The 19709-nt window shown below is 38.3% G+C and overlaps 1 protein-coding gene across 3 annotated transcripts in view; it reads right to left on the reverse strand.

The window, feature by feature from the left end:
• SKAP2 (src kinase associated phosphoprotein 2) overlaps positions 1-19709 on the reverse strand; it is a 192082-nt gene that overhangs the window by 151829 nt on the left and 20544 nt on the right. The window contains exon 1 of one of the 3 annotated variants that reach the window (XM_082472054.1): positions 1729-2015. The exons of 1 other annotated variant lie outside the window; for it this stretch is intronic. In XM_082472054.1, coding sequence (XP_082328180.1) covers positions 1729-1795 — 67 coding nt within the window. In that variant the 5' untranslated portion in view covers positions 1796-2015. Of the gene's footprint in view, positions 1-1728; positions 2016-19709 lie in introns of those variants that run through there. One more of the 3 variants, XM_082472053.1, reaches the window with a different exon arrangement.

Raw genomic sequence — 19709 nt, forward strand, 5'->3', positions numbered from 1 at the left:
TTCTGAGCTTTCAATTAAATTACGCAAATAAGGGCTACATGAAGTATTTGTAATCTATGGGGATCAGAGAATAAAGAGTCTCATAACGCATATATCATACTATCTGCAAATGTATGACTATGGATCCAGATAGCAAACTGTCTACTGTGGAGCTGTCAAGCTTCAAAAGCATGTACCCAGAGGTCTACACTTTACATCTTAAACTCAAAAATTCACACCTAGAATATCCTGGAAGTGGTGACATCTACTTTTAGAGTTATGATAAACAGTTCTCTGACCTGGTGACTAAGATAATATTCTAAGCAAGGAATTCCAGCATAGTAACAACAAAAATGTTAACTGTAGTAAAACAAAATCAGCACTCACTTGAAACTCTCATAGAATGGAATAAAAGCTGCCTTAACTCAGCCCCTACAGTTCTTTCAGTATTTCCCTTAGTGGTACCCATTAATGACAACAAGCATTTCTTAGAGTAAAACACTGTCCCACCACAAATGCATTCATCACACTGCAATCATGTTCACATAAACATGTCTGCATTCATACACTATTGGTTTTATCTTCTCTATCACATTCAAAATGCTAACCACCAAAACAGTGTAACAGCATATAAGATTTGGTCTCACAGTGCTCTAACAGTAACTTACTACTTAAAATGTCACATTTTAAACACTGCTTTAAGAGTTAAAATAAGCAAATCGTAGCACAGGCATTAAGAGAAACTCTTTTAATCCAGTTATTCATGACCAATATTGAAGGATACTAAAGAAACAACTAAAGAAAAGTAAAAATTTTTAATCAAAGTTCAGAATTCTGATGTACACATGACAAAGTGAATAATGGGAAGAATTCCAGAGCATCAGGATAGGTAAGATTTGTGCTACCCTAAAACAGATGTATTGTCTTTTCTACCTTGTGCAGAAATACAAATTTTTTAACAGCCCTTAGTGAAAATACACATCTCCATATCAAGTATATTAATGAACTAGCAGTGGATTCATAACAGCCTTGAAGAATGCATCTTTAATTCCTAAGTTCCTATAAATGGTAATTTAAAACTGAAAAGGGGAAGATGAGGGTGCAAAGATGAAGTACTGTATTTTAATCGTGTGACACAGGAAGTTGGACTTTAACACATCCTTCCTTTTTTGTTTTAACATGTTACTCAGGCTGAAGACAAGTGGCCATTTGAAAGTCAGGCTCTTTTCGAAGGTCTCAAATATGGGTGGACTGAATGTTCAAGAAAAATGGGAGTTTTAGAAATGACAAACCCTTTGGTCCCATAACCCCAAACTCCTAACCCCTGTAGCTCAGAAATCTTTCTCCTCCATCGGCCAGGCAACCGAAAACTACTTCTTTGACTTCTCTCTCCCTCCCTGCCTCTCTCTCTCTCCCTCTCTCCCTCCCTCTCTCTCACACACACACACACACACACACACACACACACACACACACGGCGTCTTCACGACGCATACAGAATTGTCCTGATCGCGTTAGTGTAGCCGACCAAGAAGGGCTTCCCCACCATCCTCGCACCAAATTTCAACACACACGCCCACTCCCATTCTCAGACCCCACTTCCCCACTCCCAGTCCCGCTCCCACTGGGCAGGAGGCGTAGGGAGAGCGGAGAGGGAGGGGAGAGACTCCGAACGCTTCTGTCCCCACCGGCTCGCCGTCCCCGCGCCCCCGCCCCCGCCGCGTTACCCGCCCCCTTCCCGCTTTTTACCTGCCAACAGGTTCCTAATTTCCTCGGGGAGGGGGTAGGGAGAGGAGGTGCTGCTGGGGTTGGGCATGTTAGGGAGCGCGGGGCGTGCGGGGAAAGGACCTGCGCTGAAAGGGGACCCGACCGGCTGGGGTTGCGGCTGCGACCTAGACTCGGGCTAGCAGTCCCGGTAAGGACAGCGGGGCTACGAGTCCGGACACTGCCGGGCCGAGGCTCACAACAAGGAAGTCACTGAAGCCCCGGCCGCGGCTGCTGGACTCTCGGCCCGGCCCCGCCCGGCAATTCGGGGCGGGGCGGTGGGCGGGGAGGAGGCCCGAAGGGCCAGAGGGGCCTTAACTGCGCATGTGTAACCCTCGGTTTTCCACGCCTCCGAAAAAGAGCCCCTGGGCAGGCCACACCCACCGCTACGTAGGGGCGCGGGAGGGGGAGCGGCTGGTGGGAAGGGAGTGGACTGCGGCTGCATCACCTGATCCAGCGCCTGAGGTGCCTTGCGGCCATTTTTGTCACTGGTACCCCCGCAACTGCTGACCATTTCTCCACGGTCCCGGAAAATAAGGTATCCGTAGTGCCTCCAAGTTTTCCGATTGAGAGACTTTCTGGACCTTAATCAGCCCCGCCAAGGTGTAACACCTCGCCCAGTACCCCACATGGAATTTTCGACCGCCCTAAACTACTATGGCCTTCTTTGTCCGATTGCATGATGGCAACAAAGTCTCAACTTCAGCCAGTCCTCCTTCAGAAGCCAGTCTGGAGCTGCTCCAGAGAGCGCTCTGATTGGCTCTTAACACTACTTTTCTACCTAATTTAGATTTTTGGGGTGACTGATTTCCCCCACTCCGAAGAGCAGGGAGGTCTAGTTTCAAACACAAAGCTAAGTAGACACAGATACCACTGTCTACGTATAAGAATCAAAAAGAAAATTGCTGGTGATTAGTAGAATGGAATTATAAAATCTGTTCACTCCAACGTGATCATTTAATCAACACATACTTATTGTCTCCTATCTCCAAATCTTCTTACAGGTTTTCTCTAAAAGATACGTTCTGGTGCTTTTAAAGGGGGTGTGTGTGTGTGTGTGTGTGTGTGTGTGTGTGTGTGTGTGTGTGTGTAAGAAAATAAATAAATAAATAAACACACTTTTTTTTTCTTCAGATAGGAACCGCCATGGCAAAGGTCTTTCCTAGATGCCACTTGTATTTTGAAGATTGTATTGCAGCTCCAATAACAATGTAAATTGTTTATTCCTCTACCCTCCAACTCTCACTAGATCAATGCTCCTTAAACTTTAGTTTGCTAGAAGCACATTGAGAACCTATTAACAATGCAGATTCTAAAGTCCCACTCCCAGAAATTCTGATTCTGTCTGTTTAGGATGGGACTTTACTGATTGCGTTTTAAACAAGCCCTATAGGTGATTCCTTCTAGCTCCTATATGGCACAAAATTTGTCATAACTTTCATCCCCACCTGGAACCCAAAACATGACACAGAGCAATGGCTTCATTAATATTTCACACCAAAAAATCTTAGACAGTAATAGTAAAAAATTAAGTAGTCAAATATAAGTCATTTTTGTATAATTCTCTAAGAAATACACCAAACACTAATTATAAAAGGAAAAATTAGAACATTTTGGAGTTCTCTCAAAACAAAACAAAAAAGACAAAAACTTTACAATTGAAGTAAAATGTGCAAAATAACAACAAAAAAGACACCCCAAAACAAACCTATTCCCTAAAATGGAATCTGAAATTCCTGCTCAGATTTAGAACTGTGATGAATTATAGAAAAATTGCTGAAAATCGGAATTCTATTTGGTGGAGGTAAAAGTGAATAAAGAGTCATTTTACAAGGTAAGTCCTCCAACTTCAAATAATTGAGAATTATTATTCTTAAACTACAAAATTATCTTCCTAAAGAAGGAAGAAACTATTTTATGGACATACTATATTAGTGAGGATTCTTCCTCCCTTTACAGCTATCACATAAAATTCTTCATCTTGTCACACTTTTTATTAAACCAGGCCTCCAAATGTTCCTATCCATTGTTTCTTTCTGATAGAACTGACCAGATTTTTAAAAATTCTTACGTCTCATTTATTTATTTACACTCCACTCATTCCACAAAGGAACTGAGGTGATTTACTCTTGTATCAAATAGACAGCTTTCTGCAGTGGATCAAATGGACACTGTCTCCACTGCTCATTATGACAAGTCATTCTTGTTAGTGAGAGACAGGAAACTATTAGGATTGCCTTAAAATATATAGCATCTAGTAGTCCAAATAAAAAAGGCAATAACAGAAAATGGACTCTTTGTATGAAACACATTTCCCCTATTTAGGAAACCATTCTCAGACACAGGTTCATGATGGATTTACTTGGGCAATGCTTTGTATACTCTATCATTTTTACTGTTTATTAAAGTTACTGAAATTGATTGTAAGACACAAAGAGAAATAAAGAGAGGCTAGAAGAAATATATTCTTATTTCTGATTTCCAAATGTTTCCATAACAAAAAGTAGGAAGGAAATCAAATCATACTTTACATTTTAAACTAGTCATATTAGGTAAAAAAGAATAATAAATGATACTTTAAATCTCAACCTGAGAGAGATAGCAGCTTCCCTACCATTATGCACAGACTAGATTCTGGAAAAATCTCATGATTTGACTTCTCAAAAGTAAATCCTTTAGTTCAAAGAAGATGTGTGTGTGTATACATATATATTTCCTTATTACTAAAGCTAACCTCCTTCCTTACATCTTTCAAATTTAGCTTAGCTGAATAAGTATTTGCCCACAGGCTTAATTTTAAAAGAATCTGAACACTGAAGAAAAAACAAGACAGTGAGCTAAAACAATTTACTTTTCTCTACCTCTCTTATCTTTATTTGGCTTTCATAGGCATGTGGAAGAAAGATTATATTTATTCTTAGGCACTGTATTAGTTATCTGTTGCTACATAACAAAACTTAGCTTAAAACAAACATTTAGTATCTCACACAGTTTCTGATGGTCAGGAATCCATGATCAGTTACGCTGGATGGCTCTGGCTCAGAGTCTCTCAGGTTACAGTCAAGCTATAGGCTGGGTTGCAGTCATCTAAAGACTCGACCATAGCTAGAGGATCAGCTTTGAAGAACGTTCACCCACAGTACTGTTGGCTGGAGCTCTCCATCCCCTTTGCTGTTGGCAAAAGGCATCAGTTCCTCACTACATGGACTTCGCAGGGCTGCTTGAGTGTCTTCTTAACATGGCAAGAGCAAGTGATCCAAAAGGTATCCAAAACCAAGACAGAAGCTGCAATGTCTTTATGACTTAATATCAGAAGAGGCATAATTTACTAATGCCATATTCTATTGGTCACACAAACCAAGCCTGGTATATAGAGGGAAGGGACTGCATAAGGCTGTGAACACCAGGAGGTAAGAATCACTGGAGCCATACTGGAAGCTGGCTATCATAGTCAGCCCTTTGGTTCCCAATGATTCACATCTATCCCAGTGCAAAATGCACCCATCCCCTCCCAAAGCTATGTGCAAAGTCTCATCCCATTATGGCATCAGCTCAAAGTCCAGAATCTCATCATCTAAATCAAGTCCAAGTGTGGATGATGCTTCTTAAATAAAGCTCCTCGAGTACAGTTCTCTCAATCTAAAGACCTATCAAGTAAAAAGACAAGTTATCTGCTCCCCATATAACATACAACAGTGGGACAGGCATATGATAACCACTATAGACATTCCTGTTCAGAGAGGACAGGAACAATAAGAAGTATACAGAGATTACTGGTTCATAGCAATTCTGAAATCCAACTGGGAAAATGTCGCAGGTTCTTTGATTAGGACAAAATTATACTCCCACCTGGAATAACTCCTCCACAGATCTCAGTTCTGCACTCTGAGTCATCCTTCCTTTTCTGTGAAAGGTAGTCTATGTTTTCATTTGAATAGTTTTCTTGACCTGCTTCCTGCCAATGGCCTTAGGGGATCAGAAGACCTCTTTTCATTTTGTACTGTCACTATCCCAGTTTCTATCAGGGTTCAATCAGAGAAGCAAAACCACTAGAATGGAAATAGAGATAGATAGATAATATAAAGGAATTTGTTACAGCTATTTGACCCTACACAATTGTGGAAGGTGGTTAAACTGTCTCTGTAAGGCTGTTATCTTTGCATCTGATGTTGGAGCTTGAAGTCCAACAGAGCAGAGTCAGGAAGGGAAGATGAAGGAGATTCATGACAAGCTGGAATGCAGAAGCATAGTTCATGAGGACAACATAAAACCCAAATTAGCTCTTGCTGCCTCTGACCTTGGTAGTACTTACGCCCTGCAGAAGCTGGGGTCCTTCACTGCAGAGTTAAACACACACTGGACTCATGATTCAGAGACCTGAAAGGAGGATCTAGCAAAAGATGGAGCAGTTGCAGGTCTGGCTGCCGCCTCAAGCCAATGAAGTGAGCCAGAAGATAAGCAACAATATATGTGAGCTACAAAATGACTGCTGCTTCACTTCTGCAGATCTCACACAAGAATCTCTTTTGTGGCCCACCCTAACCGGAAATAGACAGAAAAAGGAATTCCAGGAAATATAGGTTGACAGATTGCAAAGCCACCAAGCATACACTTGTATTATAAGAGTGGATTAGATAAAGGAAGCAGTTGAAATTTTGCATTTATTTTGCAGCCTAATACATTTTTAAAACTTTTAAAACCTATTATGTCTTTTAAGTCATCTAGTAAGAGCTCTTTTCAAAGTTTTTAGAAATGAAGACGTGTTTTTACTTTCTAAATTTTTATCCCTTTCTTCATTTGAATATTCTAAGACTGGTAGGTATGAGGTTATCATTGTGTGGCAGTCAGCAGGAAAAAAAATCATATTCTCACTGGAATTCTGGAATGTGAAGTCATTTACCCTTAAAAGATGTGGGGACTTCCCTGGCGGTCCAGTGGTTGAGGCTCTGCGCTTCCACTGCAGGGGGCACGGGTTCTATCCCTGGTCAGGGAACTAAGATCCTGCAAGCCGCGCGGCTCGGCCAAAAATAAAAATATTTTTTTAAAAAAGATGTGATACAGAACCCGACCTGTATCAACAGGTTCTGGTAGATATGGCTCACTAACTTGTCTTTTGAGTTTTTAGGTCATAGTTACTAATCCTATTAGTATAATTTATGAATTTAGCGAGATAAGGAAACTCATTCTCTTTTGCTTTCCATCTCATTTGCATACACACAAACATATACTCAGGCATTTTGCTGCTCCAGTCAATCATTTTAAAATAAGAATAATAAGAATTTAATATAGATTGGATTTGAGTTCTTAACAAAATGCTGTATATCTTTAGGGTTCTACAAATTAGGAATAAGGTAAGAGATCTATCCATCACATTTTGGGCTTGTCAGAGGCTACCGGGTTCTCTGCCCAGGTAACAGCTCTCTTCTCGATTTAACTGAAATTGGTTCCCTTATCCAGACTCTCAATACTCAGAGACCTTACCATTGTAAGGTCAGTCCTGATAATCTGACTCTGATCTTATATCCTAGTTCTAGTAACTGAGTTTCTCCTGCCTGGGTTCTGAGACCAAGCCTTTTACCTTGCCTACTTTTAGTAAAGGGACATATTTGTTTTGATTCCTTCTAGCCTTCTTGGACTACGGCTTCTGCCTTACTCTTGTAGTGTTGATTTATAGGCTGGTATTATATTCTAGGTGGATCTCCAGAGAAGAGATGGACCCAAATCTGTCTTGCCTTCTACTTATCAGGCTTGGTCCTCAGAGTATGGGCACTAGGAACATGCCAAGAAAATGCTTATTCTTTTTTACTATATAAAATTGAAAACAGACCCTCTTCTCTCCTCTTTTACTCCTCTGTGGTTTGGTACGGTTACTCTGTGAGCAGGTACATAAAAAAGACAAGAACTTTTGATTCTCCCCCTTAATTCTCGTCATCAGAATCTCTACTTTCTACTCAGAAGCCTGAGTGAGTGACCTTGAAGATTCTATTTTATTCTTGGCTTATAATAGACTTAGGGAGAGTTATCCTCATGCTTAACCTGATAGATAATATGCAAAGTCACTGGTGCAATTTAAGCATCCCCAGTTCACCCTATTCCCCAGGATGATCCTGACCTACACTTCCTGAAATTGTACTAATTAGAGACTTGGGAGAGTGGACAGATGACTCTCTCCCTTTGCACCTCAGTCTAGATTGGTTTGAGAAGTCAGGTCTTGTATAATACCTGGATTAAGCACAATGTGGTTTTGGATGAACGATAACTGAGACAGTATTTTGGAATTTAAAATATCCTGAGAGAGGGCAGGCTGCATGGACCTACCAAGGAATGGTTTCAGGACTAGCCATGTAAAGCAAGCAAGGTGTTCACGGGCATATTTCACGCTGTGTTCCCTCCAGTTTCTTTAGGGTACCTCTAGTCCCTGCAACAGCCTTACCAACATTTACTGAGAAGATAGTCTTCTAGAAGACTGAAACTGAAAAGCATAACTGCCTTATTATTTAAACTTTGATGGACTCACATTTGAGCTCTGATTGAACTAATCAGAGTTCAGTCATTGACTCCCACATGAACTATTTACTCAATTTTCCCTACCCTTACCTATAATAATTATTTTTGTTACAGGAATTTATTTTATTTTTGTTATGTTATTGTAGTTATTAAAAACATGACTTTAGATGAAGCTTAATTTTCTAATACATTTCTAGAAATTGTTTTATAGCTAAGTTGGCAGAGATTTTAGAACATTAAACAATTAGAAATAGGTCTAGGTTTCTTTCTATATGTAAAGACAAAATAGTACATTGTGCTCAGAGTCCTTCTGCTTATTATAGTACATCTATTCTCACTAGGCAATTTTAAAATACCAAGCTGTCTTCAGCAACAGAATTCAGTGGGTTTGTGCCTAATATATTCATGAAGGGCTTTGATGGATTTGGTAACCATAAGCAGCTGTTAACATTAAATTGCCATTTAATTTTTTTCAGTAACTTTCAAAGTTGTCAATATTAAACAGGAGTGTTTTGCAAATCATTACTTTAAGACCGATAAGAATAAAATTAAATAAAATTTAAAAGGCTCAAACAAATTCTCCCTTTTTTCTATAGTGTCCCTCTACTAGCAAATAAATAAAAAAATTTTTACAGAATTTTAAGCACTACCTTATATAGTTGCCAAGAATTTGCTTGTATATTACTATACTCAGATATTCTTCCATTCCTTTCCCACCTCCCCCCCCCATTTAATTTTTGTCCTTTTTTCATATATCTCAGCTTTGGTTGAAAAAAAAAACTAACCTGGAAAACTACTGGGTAGGTCCACATAAGTATAAATGACCTTCACTATAGTGACAAAAAAATTAAGTACATTTTTCCTTATTCTCCTACAATCAGGTAAAGCTTGTGGAGTTTTGCTGTTGTTGTTTTAATTTTTCCAACTTTAATGAGATATAATTGACATATAACATTGGATAGGTTTAAAATGTACAATGTTATGATTTGATATATGTATATAATGCAAAATAGTTACCACAATAAGATTACTTAACACATCGAGGCATGTGCTTCTTAATAATCTAGGCACACCAAAAAAGCAATTATTTATCTATCAGTAAAATAACCATAGGTGGAGAATAAGAACAGGAAAGAGGAAAGTCCAAGATCTCTACTGTAACAGTTAGCTATGGCCACAAAAATGAAGCATAAACTCTCTCAAAATTCACTGACTTAACAATAATTCTCAGAGATGTGTGGGGTGGCCAATGATCAGATGAAGGTTAACTAACCAGGCTGGGCTCAGCTAGGACTATTCAGCTCTACTCCACTTGACTCTGACTTGGGCATGTTCTTGTCACGGCAATGACAGAGGTGCAAGAGAGCATGCCCAGTCACATTAGCACTTTTCAAGCCTTTGATTGCATCACAACTGCTAAGATCTCATTGGCCAAAGCAAGTAACATGGTCAATCCCAGAGCCAAGGGGTGGGGAAATACTCCTTAACCAAAAGAGGACAATGCAAAATTACTGCAAAGGATATGGATGTATAGTCCTATTTCTGGGGAAGAATGAAGAGTTGGAACAGTAATTCAGTCTACCACAATGCAGTAGGCCAAATAATGGCTGTCCCCCAAAGATGTCCACATCCTAATCCTCAGAACCTGTAAATATGTTACCTTACATGGCAAAAGGTATTTTGTATAGGTGAATAAATTAAGGATCTTGATATAGGGAGATTATCCTGGATTATCCAGGTGGACCCAATATAATCTCAAGAGTCCTAATAAAAGGGAGGTAGGAGGGTCAGAGTAAGAGAAAGAAATGTGATGACAGAAGCATAGAGATTTTTAGACGCTTTGAAGATAGAGGGAGAGGCCACAAACAAGGAATGCAGGTGGCCTCTAGAAGCTAGAATAGGCAAGGAAAAGGATTCTCCCCTGGAGCCTCTAGAAGGAACACAGCCCTGCTGACAGCTTCATTTTAGCCTAGTGAAAGCCATTTCAGACTTCTGACTTCCAGAACTGTAAGATAATACATTTGTGTTATTTCAAGCCCTTAAGTTTGTGGTAATTTGCTACAGCAGCAATTGGAAACTAATATACACCTACAAAATCTACTATCTGAAGAAGAGATTTCTAAATAATCAATAGAACCAGCATACGTAATCTTACTACCAACTAAATATCATTTTAGTAAATAAAGCTATTTGTAGAAAATACATGAATGCCTATGACTTTAGTCTCCTTATTGTTGTATATAACTGTTAAACAGTTCTTCATACATCAAACACATATTCCTTCAACAAAAACTACTGAGACCATCATTCCTAAATTCCAGGCTTGAATAATGAATGCAGTTTGACAACATCATATTTACAAAGGCAATAACTATGCCAGTCCAGCCTTGATGAACCTCCCTGAGTTTCTTCCCAACTTCAAATTCATGCCAGTCTGCCTTCCAACCTGCTTTTGAGATCTCACCATCCACTCACTAAACTTTTTCCAATGCAGTACTCATATTCATTCCCTTACTGAGACTCTGAGGTCAGAGGGCACTATTTCATTTATTATTGGTCTAGAAATCTCTAAAGTTCTCCCTGATTGCCAAAATGGTTTCATTTTTTCCTTATTTATACTTAGAATAAAATTTCTGTAGGTGAGGTTTCAACTTCATTGTCCAAGATGGCATCATCTATGTTCCCAGCAGGAAGATGGAGGAGGGTCAAAGGAGAGTGACAAAAGGCATGTACTAGCCTTTTCTTTAGGAAGGTTCTCAAGCTGCCACAGGACAGTTCCATTTACATCTCACTGGCCAGAACTTAGTTACATGGCGACACTAGCTCAAAGGGGTCTGGAAAGTATTTATTCAGGGTGACCGCATGCTCAGCTCAGAATTCTGTTAGTCTGGAAGAAGCTATTAGGAAATAACTAGCAGTCTGCCACAGATGTTGCCTATGTTTCTTTTTGCTGAATAACAGCAGAACAAAGTCTATGTCAGCACTAAGCTTTGAAATCCTAGAAAATATTTTTTTTTAAAAAAACTTTTAGGGAATAGCTCTACTTTCTGTTTGACACATGCTGCTAGCACCTTTGCTCATCTCCCCTGATTGAATGTTCTTGTGTGTTAAAGTCTAGTACCTTGTTTCTCCATTTTGGTTTGATAAAACCTTTCTTCACAAATTTAATTGTGGCATTTTCTGAACTTGAAAGATTAGCAATCTGTTTCAAGCTCCAGATAATGGGAAAGTTAATCTACATCTGTTTTTTTTTTTTTTTTTTCATATTTGCCAGGAGGCTCAGAAATGGGCTGGCAACATTTTTAAAAACTAAATAGTAATTGTTACTATTGCATTTTTTTAGAGGGGCTTAGGTGTAGAATCCACTCTCTGTTAGCTAAAAGCAGAGCATTAGCTGATCAACTGACTAACCAAGGCAAATGTATTAATCATAAATTTAACTGCAGTTGAATGGAACCTTCACATTTACTTTGCATTTTGAATGTACTATGCAAAATGATTGGATGAAAGTGCTTGTTTATAAAAAAATACTCTATTCTAGTCTATTTATTTATTTATTTATTTATTTATTGGCCGCACCACACAACTTACAGGATCTCAGTTCCCCGACCAGGGATTGAACCAGGGCCACGGCAGTGAAAGTCCGGAATCCGAACCACTAGGCCACCAGGGAACTCCCCCCAAAATACTTTATTTTAAAATAGAAAAAAAGTTATAAAGTTTTTTATATGAAAATTTAATTCAGTGCTCACTGATGAAGGACGATTTAGGCCTTTAGCATACTCAAAGTTAAAGCAGAATTTTTCAGCATGAAGTATTTTCAGAGAACAAAATTGAAGCAGAGATTTAAACATTTTATTACTGCCATATTGCTAAGGCTGGTCCTTTCTTGGGTTGGTTTTAATGTTTTCTTTTTTTTCCCTCTCTCCCTCAAGATTTTCCAAAAATTCCTGTAATAGTAGATACTTTCGGAAGGTTATTTATCACTGCACTAATGAAGATTTGGAAGTAGTTTTTGCTCTGATTCTCCTTGTTGCTCTCCCTGACATTAGCAGTTAGAGTGCAACTTGAAGAAATCTGAGAAGGAAAGACACAGACATTTGAGAATTTCTTAAAAGTGCTTTTAGGGCTTCCCTGGTGGCGCAGTGGTTGAGAATCTGCCTGCTAATGCAGGGAACACGAGTTCGAGCCCTGGTCTGGGAAGATCCCACATGCCACGGAGCAGCTGGGCCCGTGAGCCACAACTGCTGAGCCTGCGCGTCTGGAGCCTGTGCCCCGCAACGGGAGGGGCCGCGATAGTGAAAGGCCCGCGCACCGCGATGAAGAGTGGCCCCCGCTTGCCGCAACTAGAGAAAGCCCTCGCACGAACCGAAGACCCAACACAGCCAAAAATAAATAAATAAATAAATAAAGTAGCTATAAAACAATCGAATTCATGCTCTGCAATTCAGTTTAAAAAAAAAAAAAGAGTAGGTTAAAAAAAAAAAAAAAAAAGTGCTTTTAGGCTGACCAGAAGCATTTTTACTTGAACTTTCATATCCTATGCTCAGAATACAGAATATGATAGTTTATGTTGAAGCTGTTATCATGGGACACTGAGCCATTAATATGTTACCATTCTAAAATAAAAATTAATACTGAAATATGTAACTGGTTGGTCTCCAACTGCTCTAAGGAATAAAGACAAACTTTAATGATTCACTTCCCTTTAAGCATTCCTTCTTTAAAAATAGCACTGTATTCTTTATTTTAAATTATTTAGTTAAAAATGATAATGTAACACTTTCTCATGCAAAAAAAAGTATCAAACTGGTATAAAGTGAAAAGTAAAAGTGCCTTTCCTTTTCCCTAATATTATTACTCTGAATTTTAATAGGGATTTCCAAAATGCCTTCTAAAAGGTTTGTACTAATTTACATTCCAGTATTCCTTAAACATAGTTATAACCAAATATACTTAATAACTCTTTGTTCATTTGCTCAGAGCCTTTCCATATTTACTGGTTATTAATCTAATTTAGTTTCACAGCCTTCCTATGAGATCAAGATATTAATCGTCCAATTTTATAAATCAAAAAACAAAAATAAAGAGACTTTAAGTTGCTCAACAGTAACTCCGTGTTGTGCTACGAACTGAACTTAAACTTCCTACCTTGTGGTAATATTATCTACCCACTGACTCTCAAGCTAATGGGGAAAGAAAAAAAGTAAAGCCTACAGAAAATTATTTTTAAATGTTTGAATATTGAGAACGTGGTAAGCATCAAATATCAGCCAACTATTCTGGTCACCTAATTTTTTCTCTGACTTAGAGTAAAAGTCATATGACCAATTTGGTATCCTTTCTATATATGTGTCAACTGGGACTCATTAGCCTACAGTTATGAAGACTAATAAAAGTATTCACTAATAAAAGGCATATCACACTGGAAAAAATGCAGTTCCTATATCTTAGAGATTCTAGGAAATGCTTTATCTTTAGTTTCACATCTCATCACAAAATCTCTGTGGTACCTGGGTAGCCACTTTGTCTAGTTGTGCGCTATTACTTGAGAGACAAAAAAGCAACTGTGGTGCAGAGCAGTTCTGACTCTGGAAATCTCAGTCCTGAACTCAAGTGTAACAGTCACTCTATAGAGTATCCAAAAACTAGTTGAAGCTTATATGAGAATTAAAGTTACTTCTCTGCTCTACCATAAAAATCTGATGGCCAGAACTGTCTCTCCTAATGTCCCTTAGGCTGTCAAATCAAATTGGACCCATAGTTCTCACTCAAGGGTTTTAAAAGAGGCTTTTTCCTGGCTGCTGTTACCACTTATGTTCACAGTTGGCCTTCACAAGAGTGACTTAGGACAGGAATTTATAGTACAGGGACACATTTGAGTAAGAAAAATGGATGTCCTCTTTGTTGGACTAAATAATGACCCTGTTCTAGTAATAGCTTTAGAACTAGGTTGTCAGATTCCCATTAAATTTAATTTTCTAGGTCTAAACCTACAGGACTGGAATTGTCTTTATTCAACTGATGTTCACAGTTTTCTGAAAGGCTGTCTCTGGATGAGAAGTGAAAATATTAGGTAAACATATCGAAGGCTAAAAATAAATCTGGTTATTTTGGGAATATTCAGGTAACAAATCCAAATTCACTTTGAAACTGAAAGTTTGAGGTCATGTAGGCAAAACCTCTATATCCTATGAATATGTAAGTAACAAGAAAAAGACTGAATTTAGAGGCTGAGCTCTCATACCAATTTTGTTTACCCTATGAAATTTCATTTCTCATTAACAGCTCTGTATTCTCTCATTTTGATGCCTCTCAATCCCTGTTATTAAATCCTAATGGTTTCTGCAGAATTGGATTGGGCTGGATTCAAGGTATCTAATGCAGATTTGGCTTTTTTGTTTGTTTGTTTAATTGTACATTTGGATGAGAAGTAGCTTTCCTGGTAGAACTTGGAATAAAGTCAGAATAGACTGATGTGTGGATGAGCAGATGGGAATCTGACCTTGTCCAGATGAGCTAAAAAAACAAAACAAAAAGAAACAAAACAGTACCCTGATATCTAGCCTCCCCGTCTTTATTTTCAGCATTAACCCTGTCCTGTATGGCTTTGGATAGAAACAGAGCAAGTCTGGAATTTCAGCTCTGTCGATTTATGGAGGAACTTGGGCAAGCTATTTACCCTGAGTACCAGTTTACTCGTCTGAAAGATAAGAATGAGATGATTGTTGTAGGAATTACAGATTATATTTGTATGTCTGGCACACAACAGGTATTCAGCACAGGTATACCTCACTTTATTGCACTTTGCTATATTGCACTTCACAGATAGTGGGTTTTTTACAAATTGAAGGTTTGTAGCAATCCTACAACGAGCAAGTCTGTCAGGACCATTTTTCCAACAGCATTTGCTCACTTTGTGTCTCTGTATCACATTTTGGTAATTCTCACAATATTTCAAACCTTTTCATTACTATTATATTTGTTATGGTGATCTGTGATCAGTGACCTTTGATGTTACTATTGCAAAAAGATTTCAACTTGCTGAAGGCTCAGATGATGGTTAACAATTTTTAGCAATAAAGTATTTTTAAATTAATGTATATACATTGGTTTTTAAGACATAATGATATTGCACACTTAATAGACAGCATAATGTAAACATAACTTTTATATGCCCCGGGGAACCAAAAAATTCATGTCACTCACTTTATCATGGTGGTCTGGAACTGAACCCGCAATATCTCCAAGGTATGCCTGTAAATAGTAACTGTGGAACTAGTCAGAAAATAATTAAACATTATCACGCTGCCAGCTGAGACATGAGACATTTTTATCACCAGTCCCTCCTATTAAACTTTTACAAGTGGTCTGGAACCACAGAAACATGCAGAACTAAAGTTCATAAGAAGAAGAAACTGGGAAGTTCATTCATCCATTCAACAAATATAAGCAAAGAGGAGGATGCAAAGATGTCAGTCTATAAGGTAAGTGGCATACATACATCACCATATTGCACAGCAGAACAAGATATATGCCACATAATAAATTGAGTTAAAGTGCTATGGATCTCTGATAAACATAATACTTCTTCCAGCTCAATTATGAGAAAATATTACAGGATTCCCTTGCTATGCAAAAGTAGAGTGTTCCTATGAAACCTTTCCTAAGCCACAGTTGTGTAAAGCAAAGAAGCAATTACCTTAGGACACACCTTGCTAATGGAGGCACAAAATAAATTGAGATAAAGCACAGATGTTCACAGACACAGTTGAAAGCTAGGGTGGCCTGATGCTGAGTGTGGTTCCTGGGGAACTCTCACTGCCTGGGGCGTGCACTTCCTCTATAACAGCTGACTACGAAACACGTGCTTTAACACTATTTTTGCTTTTTGCCTTGTTTTGGTAAAAAGCGAAAATCCTCTTTGGATTTCTTTCAGTTAGCTAATAAAACAGGTACTAATGTAAGTCTTTCATAAAAACAAAGTGCCATAAAGTGAACTTTCAAAATGTAGGGGATACCTGTATATGTAAAAGGTAAGCTTAAGCAGAGTGTTAATGGGTAAATAGGCAAAGTGTGTTTATGATATCATGACTAATTCAATTTGACTAAAGCATGGAGTGAATAAAAGAGGAAAGTGTGAGATAAGACAAAAAAAGTAGATTTGGACCATATACTGTAAAGGCATTAGAAGACCAGGCAAAGGAATTTGAGATTTTTTAGTAAAGGGATAATATTACTGATATGATAATAGCTTTACTAAGAGACAGTTCATTTGGAAGCTTTGTGAAAGAGAGTGCAGGGAAGAAATACCAAACTCAGCTAGGAGACTCCACAATGACACAGATGAAAGATTGTAATGTGCTGATTTAAGGTAAGAAGAGTGGAATAGAGGGAAAGGAGTGGATTCAAGAGTTGGGGCAACTAGAATGTACAAAGATTAGCAAATATGCTGTTAATTAGTAAAGAAAGGAGGGCAATATGGTACAGGTATTTCTTGTTCCTTATTTTTGTTATCACTGTAAAAATGTATGTTGTCTGATTCTGCCTTTATTTTCATTAAAATAATGACTATTTTTAGCTTTATGTTAATTAAGTGCTTAATAAATGTGAGATGTTTATTATGATGACAACTAGGATGATTATCTCATTAGGAATTAAAATAAAACTTACTCTTATGTTTGACTTCTCTGGTTTATTCTTCCTAAGAGTACTGGACTTCTTTCATTCCTAGAAGATGGTTCTCAGTCCTGGCTACTCATTAGAATCCCCTGAAGAACATTTTTGAAATTCTAATATCTGGACTCCAGCCCTGGGCAAATGAATCAGAATCTCTGGGAATTGGACTCGGGCATCAGTATTTTCAATTTTAAGCTCCCTAGTGATTCCAATGTGCAGCTGAAGTTGACCTTGCACTCCTGATCTTGAACAAGATATACTGCAGTCTCTAAAAAAACACACTTTCTCACATTGCTCTCTGTCCAGTCATTGTAAAGTTCATCAGGTGCACACATGGTGGTTCATTCCCGAGTCTCAACTGAGGGGCAGTTCCCCAGAGTTCCTTGATGTTCAGTATTCCTTGCTGGCCTCTCCCCACTCCACACCACTCCACCTCAGAAAAGTGAATAATCCCAGTTCCTATGGGAAGTACAGATATGAGAAAAATCAACCTGAAGTTAATGTAGACACCACTGGTAGCAGAGAGCAAAGACAGAAAGAACATGGATCCTTGGTGAATTGAATTATTATATCAATCAATCCAGAAGCCTAATCTACCACCGGACTTCGGGTTATATGAACCAAGAAATTTTACATATCATTTAAGCCACTTTGAGTTGGGGTTTCTGCTACAGGCAAGAGTATCATATTATATTATCAGCCCTTTATGTTCTTACAATAAATGATTTTAGATCTTAACTGTTGATATCAGACTTCAGAAATGACAAAGTGCCAACCTGAAATGTGACATCTTTTATAGGGTAGCCAGCAACAATATTCGTGCCTTAGTGACATAAACACTTGGGCTGTAAGTACTGCACAGCTGTGAAAACCTGGACTTTGAAATCTGACACATTTTCCAGCTGTATCCTGACCATTTGACTGTGTTCTTTTGTTTTAGCAGCATAAAGTACATCATGTGAAATTTCCTTATAGTGTTATTTCAATGAACTTTCAAAGAAGAAAATAATTCCAAATTCTAGGCTCTGAATATGCCCTTGAAATGTTATCACACCTATAATATTACCAGAAACTACTTTTATCTATTAAACTTTATGTGTTGAAAATACACTGAAAATCTATTTCTTCAAAAGATGCTTCTTATGATACAGAAGAGTGTGAAAAAAAGAGGGAAAATATATTTATATTTGCTTATATACACATCAGGAAACTCTGTAGGGAAGAAAAGTATGAACAATGATTCATTACAAGGGGGTAGAGGGACTGGACAGATGGGAATGTTTGGGGGAGACATCACTATATGCGTTTTTATACTCTTTGGTCTTTGAAATAATGTGATTATATTACCTATATACAATATTAATTAAAATATCACTCTAACAAAAATAAATTTAATTTTAAAATTCTAAAATATATTTTTACCAGAAATACTACCAAATTAATTGATTATTCTACCATCAAGAACTCACCAACATGAGGGGCTTCCCTGGTGGCACAGTGGTTGAGAGTCTGCCTGCTAATGCAGGGGACACGGGTTCGAGCCCTGGTCTGGGAAGATCCCACATGCCGCGGAGCAACTAGGCCCGTGAGCCACAACTACTGAGCCTGCGCATCTGGAGTCTGTGCTCCGCAACAAGAGAGGCCGCGATAGTGAGAGGCCCGCTCACCGCGATGAAGAGTGGCCCCCGCTCGCCACAACTAGAGAAAGCCCTCGCACAGAAACGAGGACCCAACATAGCCAAAAATAAATAAATAAATAAAATGAGGAATCAATTAAAAAAAAAAAAAAACTCACCAACATGAGAAACTCTATCATCTCCACTCAATGCCATATTAGACTGTTAGCTAAAACAATACTAAATGAGAAATTTGAAAGCTTTTTTGTGAAATGCTCTTCTTAGTGTTCCATTTCTTTTAGGACACCCAAAACTCTAAGCAAGCTCACAAATGTCCTGAAACCACACAGAGAAAACACTGAATGTCCAAGACGGGGTAAAGCAATTCGAGTAAAGGGAGAGGAGACATGGTTAAAGATAACAGAGGGAGGCTTGGCACTGGGTTGGCACTCCAGCCCAGAACATCTGAATAATGAGCACAACATACACATTTTACAACTAACAACTAGATGTCTTACAAATGGCACACGAGTATTGATTGGTTACAGCTCATTAAAGTTTGTTTGCATCATTGTCCTCCAACTCACCCCACCTGCCATCGCAAACCAGATCTTGTTCTTGACTTTCCCATCTCTAGGGATAGACAATGGAGTCCAATCCTAAGAACAATAATTATAATGCCAGCTAACATGTATTGTTTATTCTACTTATCTCCTACCAAGTATACATTTCAGGCTCAAGCTAAGCATTTAAGAGACTCTCAAAGACCAAACCAGATTCATCAAAAAATCAACAACTAGATTACTAATAAACCAAATTTTAAAAAATGTATCCCTTGAATGGATTTGTAAATTATAGTACAGCAACACTTTATAATGGTATAAAGCTGCTAAAAATAACTATGACAACTATGTTAAAACAGAGAAGAATATGTAACATATAGGATTAAATCTGAAAAAGCAGAATGTCAAATGGTATGTAAATTCATTACAGTTATGTTAAAATGTGCATGTGGATGAGTCTCGGAAGATAATATACAAGTTTTAAGATAGGTGTATTTAAAAAGTTGGATGACGGGGCTTCCCTGGTGGCGCAGTGGTTGAGAGTCTGCCTGCCAATGCAGGGGACACGGGTTCGAGCCCTGGTCTGAGAAGATGCCACATG

This window comes from Balaenoptera physalus (assembly GCF_965194825.1).
Source record: "Balaenoptera physalus genome assembly, chromosome: 8".
In the NCBI taxonomy this organism is placed as follows: Eukaryota; Metazoa; Chordata; class Mammalia; order Artiodactyla; family Balaenopteridae; genus Balaenoptera; species Balaenoptera physalus.